Source organism: Catharus ustulatus, chromosome 8 (genome assembly GCF_009819885.2).
Source record: "Catharus ustulatus isolate bCatUst1 chromosome 8, bCatUst1.pri.v2, whole genome shotgun sequence".
Lineage (NCBI taxonomy): Eukaryota > Metazoa > Chordata > Aves > Passeriformes > Turdidae > Catharus > Catharus ustulatus.
Genome location: NC_046228.1, coordinates 5,982,497 through 5,998,189, shown reverse-complemented (window position 1 = coordinate 5,998,189; position 15,693 = coordinate 5,982,497). Strand labels below are relative to the sequence as shown.

General features: G+C 41.7%; 1 protein-coding gene across 1 annotated transcript; it reads right to left on the bottom strand.

Annotated features, from left to right (window-relative positions):
* Nucleotides 1-564: 564 nt before the first annotated feature.
* On the bottom strand, nucleotides 565-11,710 carry PRLHR (prolactin releasing hormone receptor). Its single transcript, XM_033066809.1, has 3 exons — nucleotides 11,520-11,710; nucleotides 10,146-11,407; nucleotides 565-5,348 (listed from the first exon to the last, which is right to left on the bottom strand). The coding sequence occupies exon 2, from the start codon at nucleotides 11,220-11,222 to the stop codon at nucleotides 10,188-10,190; it is 1,035 nt and encodes a 344-aa protein (XP_032922700.1). The 5' UTR covers nucleotides 11,223-11,407; nucleotides 11,520-11,710; the 3' UTR covers nucleotides 565-5,348; nucleotides 10,146-10,187.
* Between the last annotated feature and the right edge of the window lie 3,983 nt (nucleotides 11,711-15,693).

The window sequence follows — 15,693 nt, the reverse complement described above, 5'->3', positions numbered from 1 at the left end:
CTTCAGAAGTATTCAGTCATCTCTTGGTGCTGAGGGTGTCTCTATTTGCAGCAGCCCCCACTGTTGTTGCTTTGGGATCAGACTCAAAGGGTCGAGTGAAAAACTTAAAAGTGGTCAAAGTTATATATCCTGTCTTTGCTTTAGTGTCTTTTCAAGCTCGTTTAATGCTTTTATTACCAGTCTCTCCAGTCCCCCTGGTCGTGTCCAGGAGGTGGCAGTGGAAGAGCATCCCTCACTCCACACACACAGGGAGCTCACCGATCACCAAGGGCAGAATCAAGGGCTGCTGGACAGCACAGCACAGCAAACAGCTGCAGTTCAGGGTGTTTTAAGAGGTACCTCCTGTCTGGGATGCCCCAAGTGCCAGAATCTGTGGCTCCATATTTAATAACCTGAAAATGTGTAGGGAAACTTGCTCACTTGAGAGCCAGGAGGAGAAAAGCTCTTCTGAGTGTGTAATTGCAAAGAATTGGATTTCAAGGCAGTTTTAATATTTTTAATTACTAAAATGAGTTAAACATCTGCATATCAAATCCACTGCAGCCGACTAAAAAACATACAGGATTCTCAGAGTAAAGCAAGCTAAACAGAATAGTGCCAACATCATGTTTTAAATTGACATTTGTTGATGAGCCTGTAGCCCCCTTTTTCATTGTCCTCATGCTTCCATAACTGCCTCCATGGAAATGCACAAGGAGGTATTAAAGAACTGGAAAGTTTCACACTGCCTGAACCTGATGCGTTTCATCCCAAAATACTGCAGAAGAATATGACAGAATTAATGTCAGAACCACTTGGGGTTATCTTGGGAAAGTCATGGGGTGTAAATAAGCATCAGAAAACTGGAGAGGAGTAAATATATTCAGTTTCTAAGAATGGGAGGAAAGGACTAATCAACTTACCTTCAACTGCCAGAAAAATCTGGGAAAGAACAAAATCTTTGTGAACAATGAAAGAAAATAAGGCAATGAGGAAGATGAAATGGATGAGGAAGTCAATGAGGAAAATAATACGGAAGTCAAATGGATTTTTCAACTGCAGATGCTCTCAGAACAAACTCATTTCTCTTTACAAATGGGCTCTGGGCCTGGACAGAGAGGAGACAATAAACACCATCTGAATTCACAGAATGAGCTTTGATACCTCCTCATTCAGAAGGGAGAAAAATAATTAGTACAGTTTTGTCTCCTTGCTCAGGCAGGTTCCAGAACTGCAGGCAGAGGACACATGACATGGTCTGAAGCTTATGTGGTCCTCACATGCCTGTTTTAGATGGCCAGAGCCAGAGGAAATAGATGAGGCAATAACAGTTGGAGCAAGAGACCCACTTGGAACAAAAAAGGGGATAATAAATTTGTGGGAATGAAATCTGAAACTTTTTTAGAAAGAATATAACAAACTCTGGATAGCATTTTAGGCCTCTGAGAGAAATGAGAAGTCTATATTAAACAGAATGTCAAATTCTTCATTCACCCACAAGTATTTTTTATCAATTTTCATTAGTTCTTTTCTGTATTTATTTTCCCAAGAGATTAGGAAAGCCTTTTTAACTCTGTTTTAATAGGCTGCTTTATTAGTATCAGATACTTACTTTAATCACTGCCTCGCATATGTGGGCTCTACCTGGCTTCATGTAATTGCATCTCCTGATGACACAACCTTGGGAAACTTGTTTAATAAGCTGAACCCTCTCTAAAACACTGCCATCCACCCCAGCCTGCAGCTACCCTGCCAGTGTTTGACAGGGGGGTCCTGTGTGTGTTCAAAGGTTCTGCCTGCTGGGCTGGGGCACAACTGATGGTGTGGAAAGGCACCATGGTCATCAGAGGGTGAGCTCTGTTGGGAAGTGTGATGTAAAGGTTGCTGGGGGTAGGGAAAACAGGTTTTGTTTCTCTAAAGAAGAAAGAATTAGTGAGAAGACAGCTGACTAGCAGGTTTTAGGGAAACAAGGAATAATTTACAAGACGACTTTGATGAATCAAGACCTGGCCACTAATGCTGGATGCTGAAGGGAAACTGGTATTATTTTCTTGTGGAGAGATGGTGCTTGATTATCCTTCTAGCTCCAATTCAGAGTTTAGTTTTAGCTCTGTATTAGGATGATAATTACATGTATTTGTGCTCTGCCTCATTGTTTGTGACACATGGACTCCAATCTCCCAGAGCAGTTTGGAGGAGATATCTCAGATCTTGGCTTATTCCTCTTACTAGAAACTGTACAAAATGTGTGGAGAGAGGAGCTGCTGCATCCTGAGGGCTTCTGATCTAGAGGGGGAAAAAAACCAAAATTTTCCTGATTCCCAAGAGGAAACTTGGGAATATTATATAACAGGAAACAGGTTGGAACTTCCCTTGTATTCTATTTTCCCTATGCTAATGTAGTTTAAAGTAATCTATGGGGATTGTCATTTTTGTAACTATTTTTAAATAGATGAATTGTGAAACTCAGTGTAGCTCCACATTGCCTTTTATCCACCTCATTAAGTTTCAATATTTGAACTTAAATACCTTCAGCTTTAGAAAGCTGTACTGACACTCTTCATTTAATTTTCATTCACAGCTGTTAAAAATTTTAAAACTATTCTTGTGTCAATCCAGCTTTCTCCAAACCCACCTCCACCCCTGTTTTTAAATACCTCATGTGAGAGCTGGAAGAGAAAGTGCTTGCTTAATTATCTCTATTTTCAACACTGTAAATTAAGCTGTTTGTTGAACACCATGTTGCAGATTCAGCTTGTCCAGCTGAATGATATTAGCACTAAAAATCCTGTGCATTTTCTTCTTACCCTCAAATCTTTTGTGCTTTTCTGTTTATTCAGCAAACCCATAATGGTTTAGAAAGCTACCAAATATTCCACTTGGATATAGCTTCTTCAGTGTTGAACAAAAATTAGAACATCTTCTCTTAAAAGTGACCTAATTCCCAGGAATCAAGGTATTTTAAGAATTATTTAATTTTATATGGATCTGTTATTCCTTTGGAATAATGGAATGGAAGCAATGGAAGGAATGGGTTGGGGGTTTAGGGTTAGTTGCTTGGGTTTTTTGCTAGATAATAAATTTCACATGTATGGTTAAGATATTTAGCCTGGAGATGTTGGTTACTGGGCCACTTCTGGAAAGCAGAACTGAACTAAACCTACAAATCAGATTTAAACTTTGTAAGTGTGGGTGAATACAGGGGAGCATAGACAGCACCCCAAGGTGTTTGTTTATACAATGCTTCAGGAGGGGTTTCACCCAATAAGTTGAGTGCAGATGTGCAGAATAAACTCCTATCTGGCCTGAACAAACTCACAGCCCCTGCTGAGGGTGCAAAGGGAAGATGTGGCTTCAAATCCTGCAGCTCTGAGTTTGGGTGCCTCATACTGAGCTGAAGGGAGATGTCTCTGCATGACAAATAATAGCCTGAAATTTAAGAGCCTTTCCTTAAAATATATGGGGGAAAGGTAAGTCTTCTCAGTCAATAGTTACAACATAACTTTTCAATGTTCTGATACCTTTATCCAACCAATGATTTCAGGATCTGGGCAGTCTGGCATTTAATCCCCACTTATTTTATGTCCTTCCCCCATCCTTAAATTTTAGGGTATTGCAGACACGTAGGCAGCATTTACAGGTGGGTGGTGCCATTCCAAACTGATTCATGGGAACAGTTTCTTCATTTAACAATAAAAAAAGAATGGTAAGAACTATGAAATGATGCAAATCTTGTCAGACACTGGTACAAGGATTTGGGGGGTCAGAACTGTTTGGAACAGTGCTTTCCACAGTGCCTTAAAAGCAAAGAAACCCATATTTTTGTCACTACAGCAAAGCACAGGTCTTCAGAATCTTCGCTGCACTTTGTGATATTGTCAACACTTTGGCAGGTGATGATTTGCATTTCCTCTGTCCTCAGTCTGTGAAAATTTTCCAAGAGGAGACAGTATCAAAGCAATCTAGAATTAGCTCTGACAAGTGACAGTTGCACTTAGCTGTGACAAGTGACAAAAACAAAAAGCTTTTACAAAGAGACATTATTTTATACAACAGACATTAATACATGTTTTAATGAAGAAGTGACTCACAATGATAATATTATTGACTTGTTAAGATTAAACAGGTCTGCCATATGCTGTCAAGTGCTTCAGATGGTTTCAAATTTGTTTTTATTTTTTTAATCTATGCATATTAGGAACAGACGTTGAATTTTAAAATGATTCAATAATCAAGGGGAAATCATTCCAAAGCTCAGTGATAATTTTGTCATGCTAATGATTTGAAATACTTTGTATGCATTATATATTGGTTATTTAACTCAGAGCTAGATCTAGCACGTGATATTTTAATTTTTTGTCATCTTACTTCCTCCAGAGTTTCCTCCAGTTGCTGAGGAGTGAGTTGGTTGAACACTTGCCTTGGAACTCCATCCCTAACCTTTCAATTATTTTTATTTAAAAAACCCTCTCACAAGTGCCTCTGCCCTCAACTCCTCTGCCTCTGGACTGTACAGAAATGAGATGTGATCACATTCATGTTCCTGCCTTTGCCTGGCTTGCCCCTGTTGCACTGAGGGATTGAGGGAAGTGAAGAGAGATCCCACAAAGCAAATTCACTGAGCTGACACACCACAAGTGAGGGACCACGCTCTCAAGAAGGGTTGAGTGCTCCTACATTCATACAGGAACAGCCTCTGGGTGAGGACAGATTTACCCTTTGGCTGGTTTTTGTTAGCTTGAAGTTCAGAAATGTTTTTTCTTCCTTTCTTGCTCTGCCTCCATGAGCCCAAGATGAAGTTGGTTCACAGCACAGTCTGTTGCTTCTCCTTCCCACTCCCAAACACAGCAGGTCACAAACTCAAGCTGTGGGAGGTGGCAGCCTGGGACAGTGCTCCATGTCATTTGGTCTCACATTTTCTCCTGTCTTGTGGGTGTGATGGAGTAAACAAACCCATCTCCCTGTGGCTGGGAAGCTCTGGAAAGAGAACAACACCTGGAGCTCTCAACCTCCCCAGAGCAGAGCTGCCTCTGGCTGAGCACGTCACCTTTCTGGGGATGCTGCTGGGGAGAACCTGAGCTGTACTGAGTGATCCTCAGCCCCACACCCAGCACCAGCTTCTCACAAACCACAGCATTAAAACCACTCCTGCTGCTGTGAGCCACAAGCTGCCTTTCCAGAACGTTATCTGGAAACCCAAAGCTGTGCTCAGCAGGAGAGGCAGATCCCATGTCCATGCTGGAAAGCCACAAGCTTCTCTTTGCAGTCCTCTTGCTGCTGCTGCTTGTCTCCAGTGCCTCATGGAAATGTAGAAATTGTAGGAAATGTAGGTGTAGAGATTTTTGCCATCATCTCCTTCTGGATATTCCCTGGGAAAAAAAAAAAAAAGCACAGGGAAATTACAATGTGATAATTAACACAAACAAGATGCAAAGGATGGAGAGCCCAGTCAGCTACAAATAGATAGCAGTGATCCCAAATTGATTTCCAATGAACTGGGAAGCTCTTGTGTGTGCTTTATGTGCTTTATTATTTATATAGATTATGAGCTTCATTAACCTTATTTGACAAAGCAAGTTGTAGAAAGGGAAAGTCAATTCCATCTGCTTCTTGGTGAAGAGAGTAAATTTATAGATCCCAAAGGGACATAACTCCCAATGGGATGTATTTGAGCTTCATGCCCTTAACCTCTCACTTTTTGCCCTGTAGGGAGACAGCCTGACTGTCAAGTAATTAGTCCTGAATCATTTAGGTTGGAAAACACCTCTAAGATCATCAAGTCCAACTGTTAACCCAGCACTGCCAAGCCCACCTCTAAATCATGTTCCCAGGTGCCACATCTGCACATCTTTTAACTTCCTCCAAGGATGGTGAATCCACCACTGCCCTGGGCAGCCTGACCAGCCCTTTGGTGAAGAATTTTTTCCTAATATCCAATCCCTGTGTAATCCTGTGTGGGTTCCTAAAAGAGAGAGCACTTAGATTTCTTTTTCTTCCCCAAGGAGCTTGATAAAATGCCAATATTCCTAATTTCAGGTGGCAATAACTGTGAGGCTCCTGCTTCCACTGAATAGCGATCAATGGCCTCAAGAGTCTGGGGGAGAGTTTATAAGGACAGCAGGGAGCAGAGAAAACCAATACAAAATTGTTTTGAAATCAGCCTGGGGAAGCCTGTCCCATCTGGTTATGTCACTACACAGTGAAAATAGACTTCAAACCTGCTCTTGAGACAGGGATTGGGGCAATGATTTCCAAAGGAAAGTCCCATTAATAAAGGATGGATACCTCAGGTGCATCTGCAGCTCCTCTCTGGCACTTTCAGTGAAACGTTGTTGTGGAGAGAAATCAGGTGCAAAGGGTCAGAGTTAGTGATGGTTGTGACCCAAAATGAGGTCACTGAGCATAGGGAGAGGTATTTACTTGAGGTAAACACAAAAGCCAGAGCTCCAAGTGTCAGGCCAGGCCGGCTGCAGATGCACACAGCAAATGGTTCAGTTCAGAGCCTGTGTCTTGCAGAAAGAAGAGGGAAGAGAATACTCTTCATTTTAGAAAGCCCTTTTCCCTTTAGAAAGTTCTCCCTCTCTGTGTACTTTCCATGAGGCAGAAATGTTTGCTTTGACCCTTGAGCAACCTTTTCTCCAGTGTAAGGAGGAGGAATGTGATTATTTTTTGTGAGAAAAGAAAAAGATAGTGAACAGTGAGAGGGAAGGGCTGAAGGTAAAAGTTTGTTCTACATTTCTTCATGCAGAAATGGCCAGGATGGCAGTGCTTTACCACCAGCATGCTGGTTTTGTCTCTACCCTCTTCTCATCTGGTGGGGAGATTGATTTATACATTGTACAGTTCTCTCTGCTGTCGAATTTTTTTCCCTAGGTGCATGTTCACCATTTTCAGCTTCTGTCACCTTAGATAACTAATGATAACTCACCATTGACACCTCAATAAGAAAATTCGCTCAATTAAAACTGCACAGAGCAGTTGTTCATCAGGTCTGAAAAACACCAGCTATCCCCAGGGCATCTATCAGCTGTGAAACACTCACCCTGCTCCTGTGAGTAAGCAGGAGCTGCTTTTGCCCACCCAGATGAACTGCAATTCCTCAAACATGGTATAAATATAACTGAGTTTTCTTCAGCCAAGAACAAGGAAATTTTATTAAAAGCAATGCATTGCACAGAGTTAGTCCTTGGTGACTGTTGAGAGTGGGTATCCCTGAGGTGGGGGAAAGAACAGCCCTACCTGACCCTAACTGAGGTTTTATTGTTTTCCTTTGGCTGCCTGATTTCAACTTTAGAGAGCTTTGGTCACTTTGTGATCTAATTCCTGATCAAACACTGACTTACATCTCTATGTGTTTCATGAGTACCTTGCCTTTTAACACCAGCCCCACTCTTCACCACAGGGAGTAGTTTGTGTTTGATCAAGCACCAGTGCAGTTTATCAAGTTTTGAACTGTGCTACCCTACAGAATAAAAGCATGTCATGATTTCTTAGACTACAATTAAAAAATATACCACAAAAAAAGCCTCAGTGATGAGCTCTGCTCCTTCCAAAAACCACAGCAGTTCCCTGTGGAGTGCTGGAGATTAGCAAACACGTTTCACATGGCAGCTTCCAATATATTTATTTGCATAACTGGATTACAGAATTGCATCAATGTGCCTCTAAGTCTTGTTGTTGTTTATTACTCTGGATATGAGACAAAATAATAATTAAATTGTGCAGAGATTCTGGGGCTCAGATAACAGAATTGAGGCTCAGTGAATGTGGCTGTGCTTTGTCCTCTGCCCCGTGGAACCCCCAGACCTCGAGCTCAGGACTGGACCTCCTTTGTGCAGGGAAAACCTGGAAAAATGGCATTAAGGGCCACTGAGGTGGACCAAGGGGGCTGTGGAGGAGAGAGAAGGAGCTTCAGGAGCCCACAGCTGGAGAATACAGATCATTTCAGGGTGCATCTGAAAACCTGCTTATGAGGAGGGCCTGAAACAAGGGCAGGCTCTGAGCTCTCTGCTGCAGATTCACATCCTGAATCGAGGCATGTACAGATTAAACCAGCACTTAGATGAGGTTGCCAGCTGTGCTGGGCATCTCCAGGTGCTGCCAGACCTTGGCACTGCTCTAACAGCAGCTCCAGAGCTGGAAGTGAGATATTCCCAATGCATCTGTCACTGTGGGAACAATCTTGGCACTGAACAGCCTTCATTTCGTCTCAAGGAAAACCAAATAGAGAGAGAAATCCTTGTTTGCTGCATGCAGCTCCCTGCAATCACCATCTCCAGTCATCATTCAAGAGAACATGAATGGCAAATGAGGGGAAAAATATGATGTGCAAGGAAGAAAAGATCCCAGGACTGCTGTGGTTAAGAAAGTCTGGGAAGACTCCACTGGGCTTTGGATCCCTCTGGGTGACAGCACTGTCTATATTTAGTGCAGAAGGCTGGAGACATTCTGAGCCATCTCAGTGCTAATTAACCATTACAAACTGAAAAATTAGCAGTTTGAATTGACTTGATGCCACAGAAGAAGAATCTCTAAAAATCAAGATTTTTTTTGTTGTTTGAAGCTGTTCTTGGCATTGTGATTTCCGTGCTCTCTTGGTGTCCTGCTCTCTGTACTCTTTAAAGGAGTCCTGAAAATGAGTTTGAAAAACTTTTAAACTAAGGTTGGTTTATTTGGAAGTGGGCTTTTTGCCTTTTCAAAGTGACTAGTTATTTCAGTAACTTCCTGTATTGAGCTTCAAGGAAAAGTAGTTTCCTGAAATTCAGCAAAAGCAAAACATTCTTTAGAAGGTCACTCAAATCTTTGAACTGAGGTAAGCAAGGCAAACACACATAATCACAGAGGGGATGCAAGTAATGCTCAATTTAAATGGACCTTCTTCATTCAGTGCCTCTGTAATCAGCTTTTTATGTCCTCATTACCAGCAGTAGAACAACTTGAAATTGTAGGAAGTTCATGAAATGGGATTTCAAATGTTTTCCCAACACTTTTCTCAGGGTGTGCATACAGATCTGGGGGATTTTTTTATCAGATTAAACACAATGAGCAAAATTATTTTCACAGATTCACAGTAGGATTAGATTTACAAACTAAAGCGACCAAATCTCTTCCCCTCCCCTCATGTCCATTTGCCCCCAGCAGAGACCTCTCTGGCCATGTGCAGGTGTGGTCAGAGAGATGACCTTGCTGACTATGGCCAAAACTGCCCCTGGATTGTGCTGCTTTTTTGGCTGATGTCAGTTCAGTACCAGGAATTTTCTCATGCTATCCCAGATTCCAGCTGAGCATGTTGGAGGAAATCTCTCAGAATCAAGATCTGTTGTCAGAACTTTGCCCTGTACACTTCATTGTTATACCAGATATTTTCAGGGAGGAAGAAAACTAGAAAGTGTTAGGTTGATTATAGCTTCTAACTCCCTTTGAAAGGTGAATGTCAAAGGAAATTGTTTCTTTCCAAAAGACTCCTCCAAAGGAGAGTCTGCCCCTCCTCTGGCAGCTCTTTCTTTGACTGGCCATGCAGTGCTCATGCTTGGCTCAATATCCATGGCCCTTCAGCCTTCTGTCTCTTAGGGCACCTCCAGAGCGACCCAAAGCCTCTGGCTCTCTCTGGAGATCAAAGCTGATGGCAGCATTGCCACATGTCAGAGTGAGTTCCTCAAGGAATAGAGAACAGAGAATTCATCTCGGCACTGACAAGGCTGTGAGGACAACAGAGCTGACTTGCAGTAGGGTCAGTGAATTGGGGCTGCATGAGGCAATGGCCCTAACCCAAAAAGGACCACAGAAATGTTGTGAGTCCTGTGCAGAAGAATGGACTCTGGGTAGACACACAGATTTAATTTTTACCCAATCCAAAACACTCCCTCTTTGAGATATATAGGTTTCATATTCATCCTTGTTCCTCTCTATCCCCAAAACCCATCTCTGTACTGACAGTAATATCCAAAACAGATAGGAAAGATCCCTGTATCTTATTGAGCTTACATGTCCCTGGCTTCTAACTCCAATCAAAGAAATAAAGACATTTTTGAGGCATGACTTCTGCCTGTCATTCTCCATTAGAAGTGGAAGTGTGAGCAAGATGCACATGGGACTTGTGTTGTTATAATTGAGCCCTAAGGGCAAATGTCAGGAATGAGAACTAATTAAAAGTGGAAAAGACTTACAATGTTAATGTACAAAGGAGGTGCACTCCCACCAGCTCTCATTTACAGCACCACACTGGCCATAATGCAGTTTGTAGCGGGTCCAATTTTCTTCTTCCTCCAGGCAAACATTTTTTTCAGCTCTCCCCTGAAGCTGTCATGGAGCCAGGCATAGAGAAAGGCATTGGTACAAGCAGACATCATTGCAAACCAGTGGCACAGGAGCTGGATGAAGTTGAAGTACTGCTTGTCAATCAAGCTGATGTCGATGTCCTTTATCATGTTGAAGATGTGCAGGGGCAGCCAGCAGACTCCAAAGGCTGCCACCACTAAGACCAGCAAGCGAAAAGTCTTTCTCCTCCTGGCACGGTCCCACTCAGCTTGGCCCTGGGTGACATTGCCTGGGACTACACGGTTCTTCAGCTTGACTGAGATCCTCAGGTAGGACAGGGAGATGACAGCCAAAGGCAATACATAGGTGATGATGAGGGTGCTGTAGGCGTAAGCCAAGCGATCTCGTTTCATGTGGAACCAAAACTCCTCGCAGATGGAGAAGTCCAGCTCTGGAAACTCTGCATGGTAGGTGTGGACCAAGGCTGGGGCAGCCAAAGTGCAGCTCAGCAGCCAAATAGCAGCCAGGATGTAAGCACAGATAGGGATGGTGAGCCTCCTGCGGAATGGGTACACCGTGGCACAGTACCTGTCCACAGCTATGACAGTCAGGGTGAAGACAGACACAAACACGGTGACAGGTTGCATCAGGAAAACAAAGTAGCACATGAAGCGCCCGTAAACCCATCCCCGGGGCTCAAAGGCATAGGCCAGGGTCAGGGGCACACAGGTTGCACACATGAGCATGTCTGAGAAAGCCAGATTGCCTACCAGAAAGTTGGTGACATTGTGCATTTTTTTTGTCTTGCAGATGACATAAATGAGAAGGTAATTCCCAATGACACCAATAAAAACCACCAGCGAGTAGCAGGGGATGATGAGTGGCTTGAAGGACTGAACAAACTGGAGCCCTGAGAATAAATTGCTGGTGTTGCTGTGAATCGCAGAGAGGAAGCTTTGGGAGGTTAAATTGTCCGAATTCATCATTTTCCTCCTTCTGTTGTCTGCCGTCAGCTGAGTGAAGTAGTTAGCACTGCGCTGCTCCCGCACTCAATCAGTGGGATAATGAATGGATTACTGCCTGTCCAGAGGTTACCACATGGATAGTAAACAAGCAGCCGTAAATGCAAAAGGTGAACTTGTAATCCTTGAGAGGCAGCTTTCAGCAGTTCCTAAGAAAAATCAAATACAACCAATTTCCATTCAAGTCCTCCTGTATTTACTATTAAATCTAGCTTTTGACAGCATGCCACTTAATAAACATTTAATGCAGTGAGTACTTACTGCTGGGGGGTTCTAATCCCATATGATTTTCCTGTGGATGCCAAGAAGTGCCCTTAGATGTCTGTCTTCTGCAAATCCAGGAGCGTGTATGTGTGTGTGTGTCAGAGAGAGAGAGAGAGAGAGAGAGAATATATGAGTGAGAAAGAGGGCGATGCGCATTTACAAGCTAAGTAGAGATCACTGTTTTTAAACAGTCTTCACTACTAGGTCATGACAGATTTGTGTGTAAGCTTTTATCCCCATTGGCTGCCCTGGGTATTACGTTGCTCTTTGTGTGTTTTTTGCTGATAGTAATTAGTTCTAGAATATCCTTTAAAAATTCCCCTTTCCTTCCAGTGCATCTATAATTGTCCCTCACTGCTAAAAATCAATTTACTTTCATTAACATGAGCCTGCACAGTATCTAATCCCAGATTCGCTTTGCCAGAGCCCCCAGAGTGTCCAAAAATACTACCTGTAATTTTGTTGCTAGAATGTAACTGTAAAATAGAATTTTAATCACATGCTGAAGGCAAATGAATGTTTATGCCACTAGAGGGTCTCAGCTATGTACCTGTGAATGAAGTTAGGATCAGAAATGTGCATTTAGCTTGTAGCACAAAGCCTCTTATTTTACTTAAATTTATTTTCCACTGGTGCTACAATGTTTGCTCATCCACTATGACTATTTTCAGTAGGATTTACAGATCTTTATAAGTAAACAAACATGCATGAGCATCTCAAAGGAAATATTAGCATTCACATAGGTTAGATGTAAGGGTTTACCTGCAGAGAGCTACAGCAAACTGCTAATATTGCGACTACCCAAAAATATTTGTGGTGTTTATTCATTTCTGTGTTAGATTTGTTAACCTTTTCTATATCAGAACTTGTTAGACAACAAGTGTTAACTGATCTGTAAAACAATCTGTAGTTGTTTTGTCTGGCTCTGGCATTAGAAAGCAAAAAAATCAGGATAAGTGCCTACAGAATATTTAATTAGACATCCCCATCCAGCTCTTGTCTATTGTTCTAATTCTCCCTTAACTCTTCTCCATTTCAATCCATGACCAAGACCTCATCTGGTGAAAAACAATGAAAACCCACTACATCCATTTGTACCAGCTAGAGAAACTAAAAAATCCATGGAGCATCCTAACTTCTGAACACTTCAGAGCAGAGAATATTGTTAGGTTCTGCAAGGCACTCAAGGGATTTAGACACAATTTTAGAGAGTTTATGTCCTAGTCAGTTAGACTAAGGAAATATTAACCCATTATTTTCTAGGAGGCTATGGGCAGAACCATATCCTTTTGATGTGATGTTGTTTGATGTAAATCAGAAGTTTAAATAGACTTCATTTTTGTCCCACTCCTTTCCCTAACCCCAAAACAGAAGCTAATCTTGCGTAGCCCTGGTTCTGATCAGAGACATTCTGCTTGTGAAGGATGGGAAATTCAAACATGGCAAGTGCTGGCTCTGTGCTGCTGCATGCAGGGTTAGATTATGCCACGGACTGGAACGGGGCTGTAATTCCAGCCTGAGGGGAGAACAAGCATATAGCCCCATTGCTCAGGAGTGTCATCCTTCACTTCATGGCTATAGTCACCTAGCCATGACCCAGACTAAAAATGAGATGTTACAGCCCACTTCAGAGTCCAATCTTGCCTCTCTGAGCTGTATGGGACCCAGGGAAATACAGTACCTGTTTATGTCTACATACCCAAATCCAGAATAGGAAAGGGTCCTGAGGTAGAGGTTGCAAAGAGGCAAGGAAATGGGAAATTCCTACTGCTGTCACCACCCAGTGCAACCACACTGCTAAGTGATAAGCAGCATGCTGCAGAATTCCTAAAACCCGTAAATTCAATTGCTCCATTTAATGTGGGAGAAAAGCATGGCCTGGTTTAAAGTAGGATTGCAGTAGGCTTTGTACATGGCCTCTTGTAAAAACCAAAACAGAAAAATGAAGGAGGGCATTTGTAAAAGGCCTTCATACTACCCACATCCTACTGGTATGACAGGGCTCGTGCCAGGCAAGAAGCCTCACAATAATATCATTGCAAAGAAAATAACTGAAAATTTCATTTTTAACTAAGTGAATTTTTTGCATCCTTCCCAAGAACTGCAGAGTAGATCCCGTAAATATCCTCACTGTATTCCTGGGAGAAAAAGGTTTATTGTTTACTGTGTGAGAAAAATCAAACAGTGTCATCTCAAGAAGCCTTCAAGGTTACCTTAAAGCTCAGGTCACAAAACAAACCTTATATATTCTTTTATTTCAAGCTGTACCAGGCAATCTTCCTGCATTTTTCCTTGCTTTTAAATTTATTTTCTTCACCTCTGAAACCACTAACTGGTACACCCTCTCTTTGAAGGCTCCCACCTATTTCTCATAGTGATTTTCTGTTTGTTTTGGCTTCAGGCAGAAAATGTCTTCAGTTCAGCATGACACCACGGCTAAGGTCTGGAAAGATAATATTTAATAGGGGCTTGACTAGAAAAATATTCCAGCAATTTATCCCAAGGTAATGATATTTTCTACTTCTAAAAATGCAAATATTAATTTTGTTTAGAATTTCCAAGGCTGAGTCTTTCCTGAATGGACTATAAGTCCTTTTCACATTCAGAATTTCCTCATTAAAAGAGAAAAGGTCACAGAAATTGCATTACTGTCACATTAGAACTATTTTGACATTCCAAGTGTATAAGGGTGTCATACACAGGAATGGTGATGAGTGTCTGGTTGAAAGCCTGGTCTTCCTTGAGCCAACAGAGAATGTTATATTTAGAGCCAGACCAACACTTCACAGAAAAGTTTCACAGCTGAGCTTTCATAATGTCTTATGCTAACCTGTCCAGCTCTGCACAGAAACTCTGAGTACAAATATTGGAAGTTGCTTTTAGGCTTTCCAAACCAAAACATTTTCTTCTGTCATTAAAGTCTCATGGTTTCAGCTGTTAGTTTTCCATGTTCCTGTTTAGTTTTGGGTTTTTTCCCCATAAACCACAACTTTTTTTGCATCACAGAGCTACTTTAAAAATTCTTCCACATTCTTTTGGGAATGTTCTGTGCAGGACAGATCAGGTAGTTCTTGCACAGCCTATAATAAACACAGATTATTTGCCTATTTTGAATGACGTCAGGCTGGGAGTTCTTTCACCAAATTCTTCTTTTGGCCAGCCAGGGAACAAGATTTTATTTCACACAACAATTTCAAGTCAGGGTAGCTTGCCCTCCCACCATTTAAGCATATAAATGCATCCTGTCTTCCCTGCAGTGGACTGAGACATCACAGTCTCTAAACTCTAAGAACCATGTTTAAAACTAAGGGGTATTTTTTTGTTTGTTTGTTGTTTTGGTTTTGGTGGTTTTGTTTGGGTTTTTTTGTTGGCTAGGAGTTTTTGCTTGTTGCTGCTGCTTTTCTCAAATTCAAGGCATCAAATTTGATAAACACAGGATTTAGATTAAAATAATTCACTATAGGTGAAAAATAACACATAAAGTGGAGGTCCTGTAATCTAATAGCAGTTTTATAGTAGGTTTTAGACTAAATTTAAGGACAGAAGAAAGCACTCAAGAGAGAGATTAGACAGAATAGGATACCAAAGGAAGATTTTGTGAAATTAATTTTCCATCTATGTTGGTAAAATTATTTTCTCAACAGAGAATATGTAGCAGTTCTCAGTTTGGGTTTACATAGCCTATGGGAAACCATCATCTATACCAGAGGAAATATCCCAAGAACTGTGAGGCAGGTAAAGAACAGCATCATCTATGAAGAAATTGGACCAGAAGACAGCAAATATTCATGGTACTCAAGAACCTTGTTTAAGATTGACCAGCCTTGGTCGCTCTTTTCATTTCAGCACGTTAGCACAAAAAGCAGGACTGCACCAAGCAAATTTGGTAGAAACACCAAGTTTGGAATCACAGAAGACATGACAGATGACAGCACAATTAAGCAGTGAAACTTTGAAAATCTGAGGGAGAATAGAAGGAAAACTTGTCATAAAAGACAAAATCAACATCAGCATAATAAGAATTTTCACTGTGGCTTAGGACAAAGCAAATTGTGTCGTGGGTCTATAGAAAGGAGCAGGCAGTGCATTTGAAATGCAAACAAAAGAAAATCTACTGCTCTGTGAGAGTTCTCAGGCTGAATTTGCCTCTACTTTCTTACAACCTCTGGAC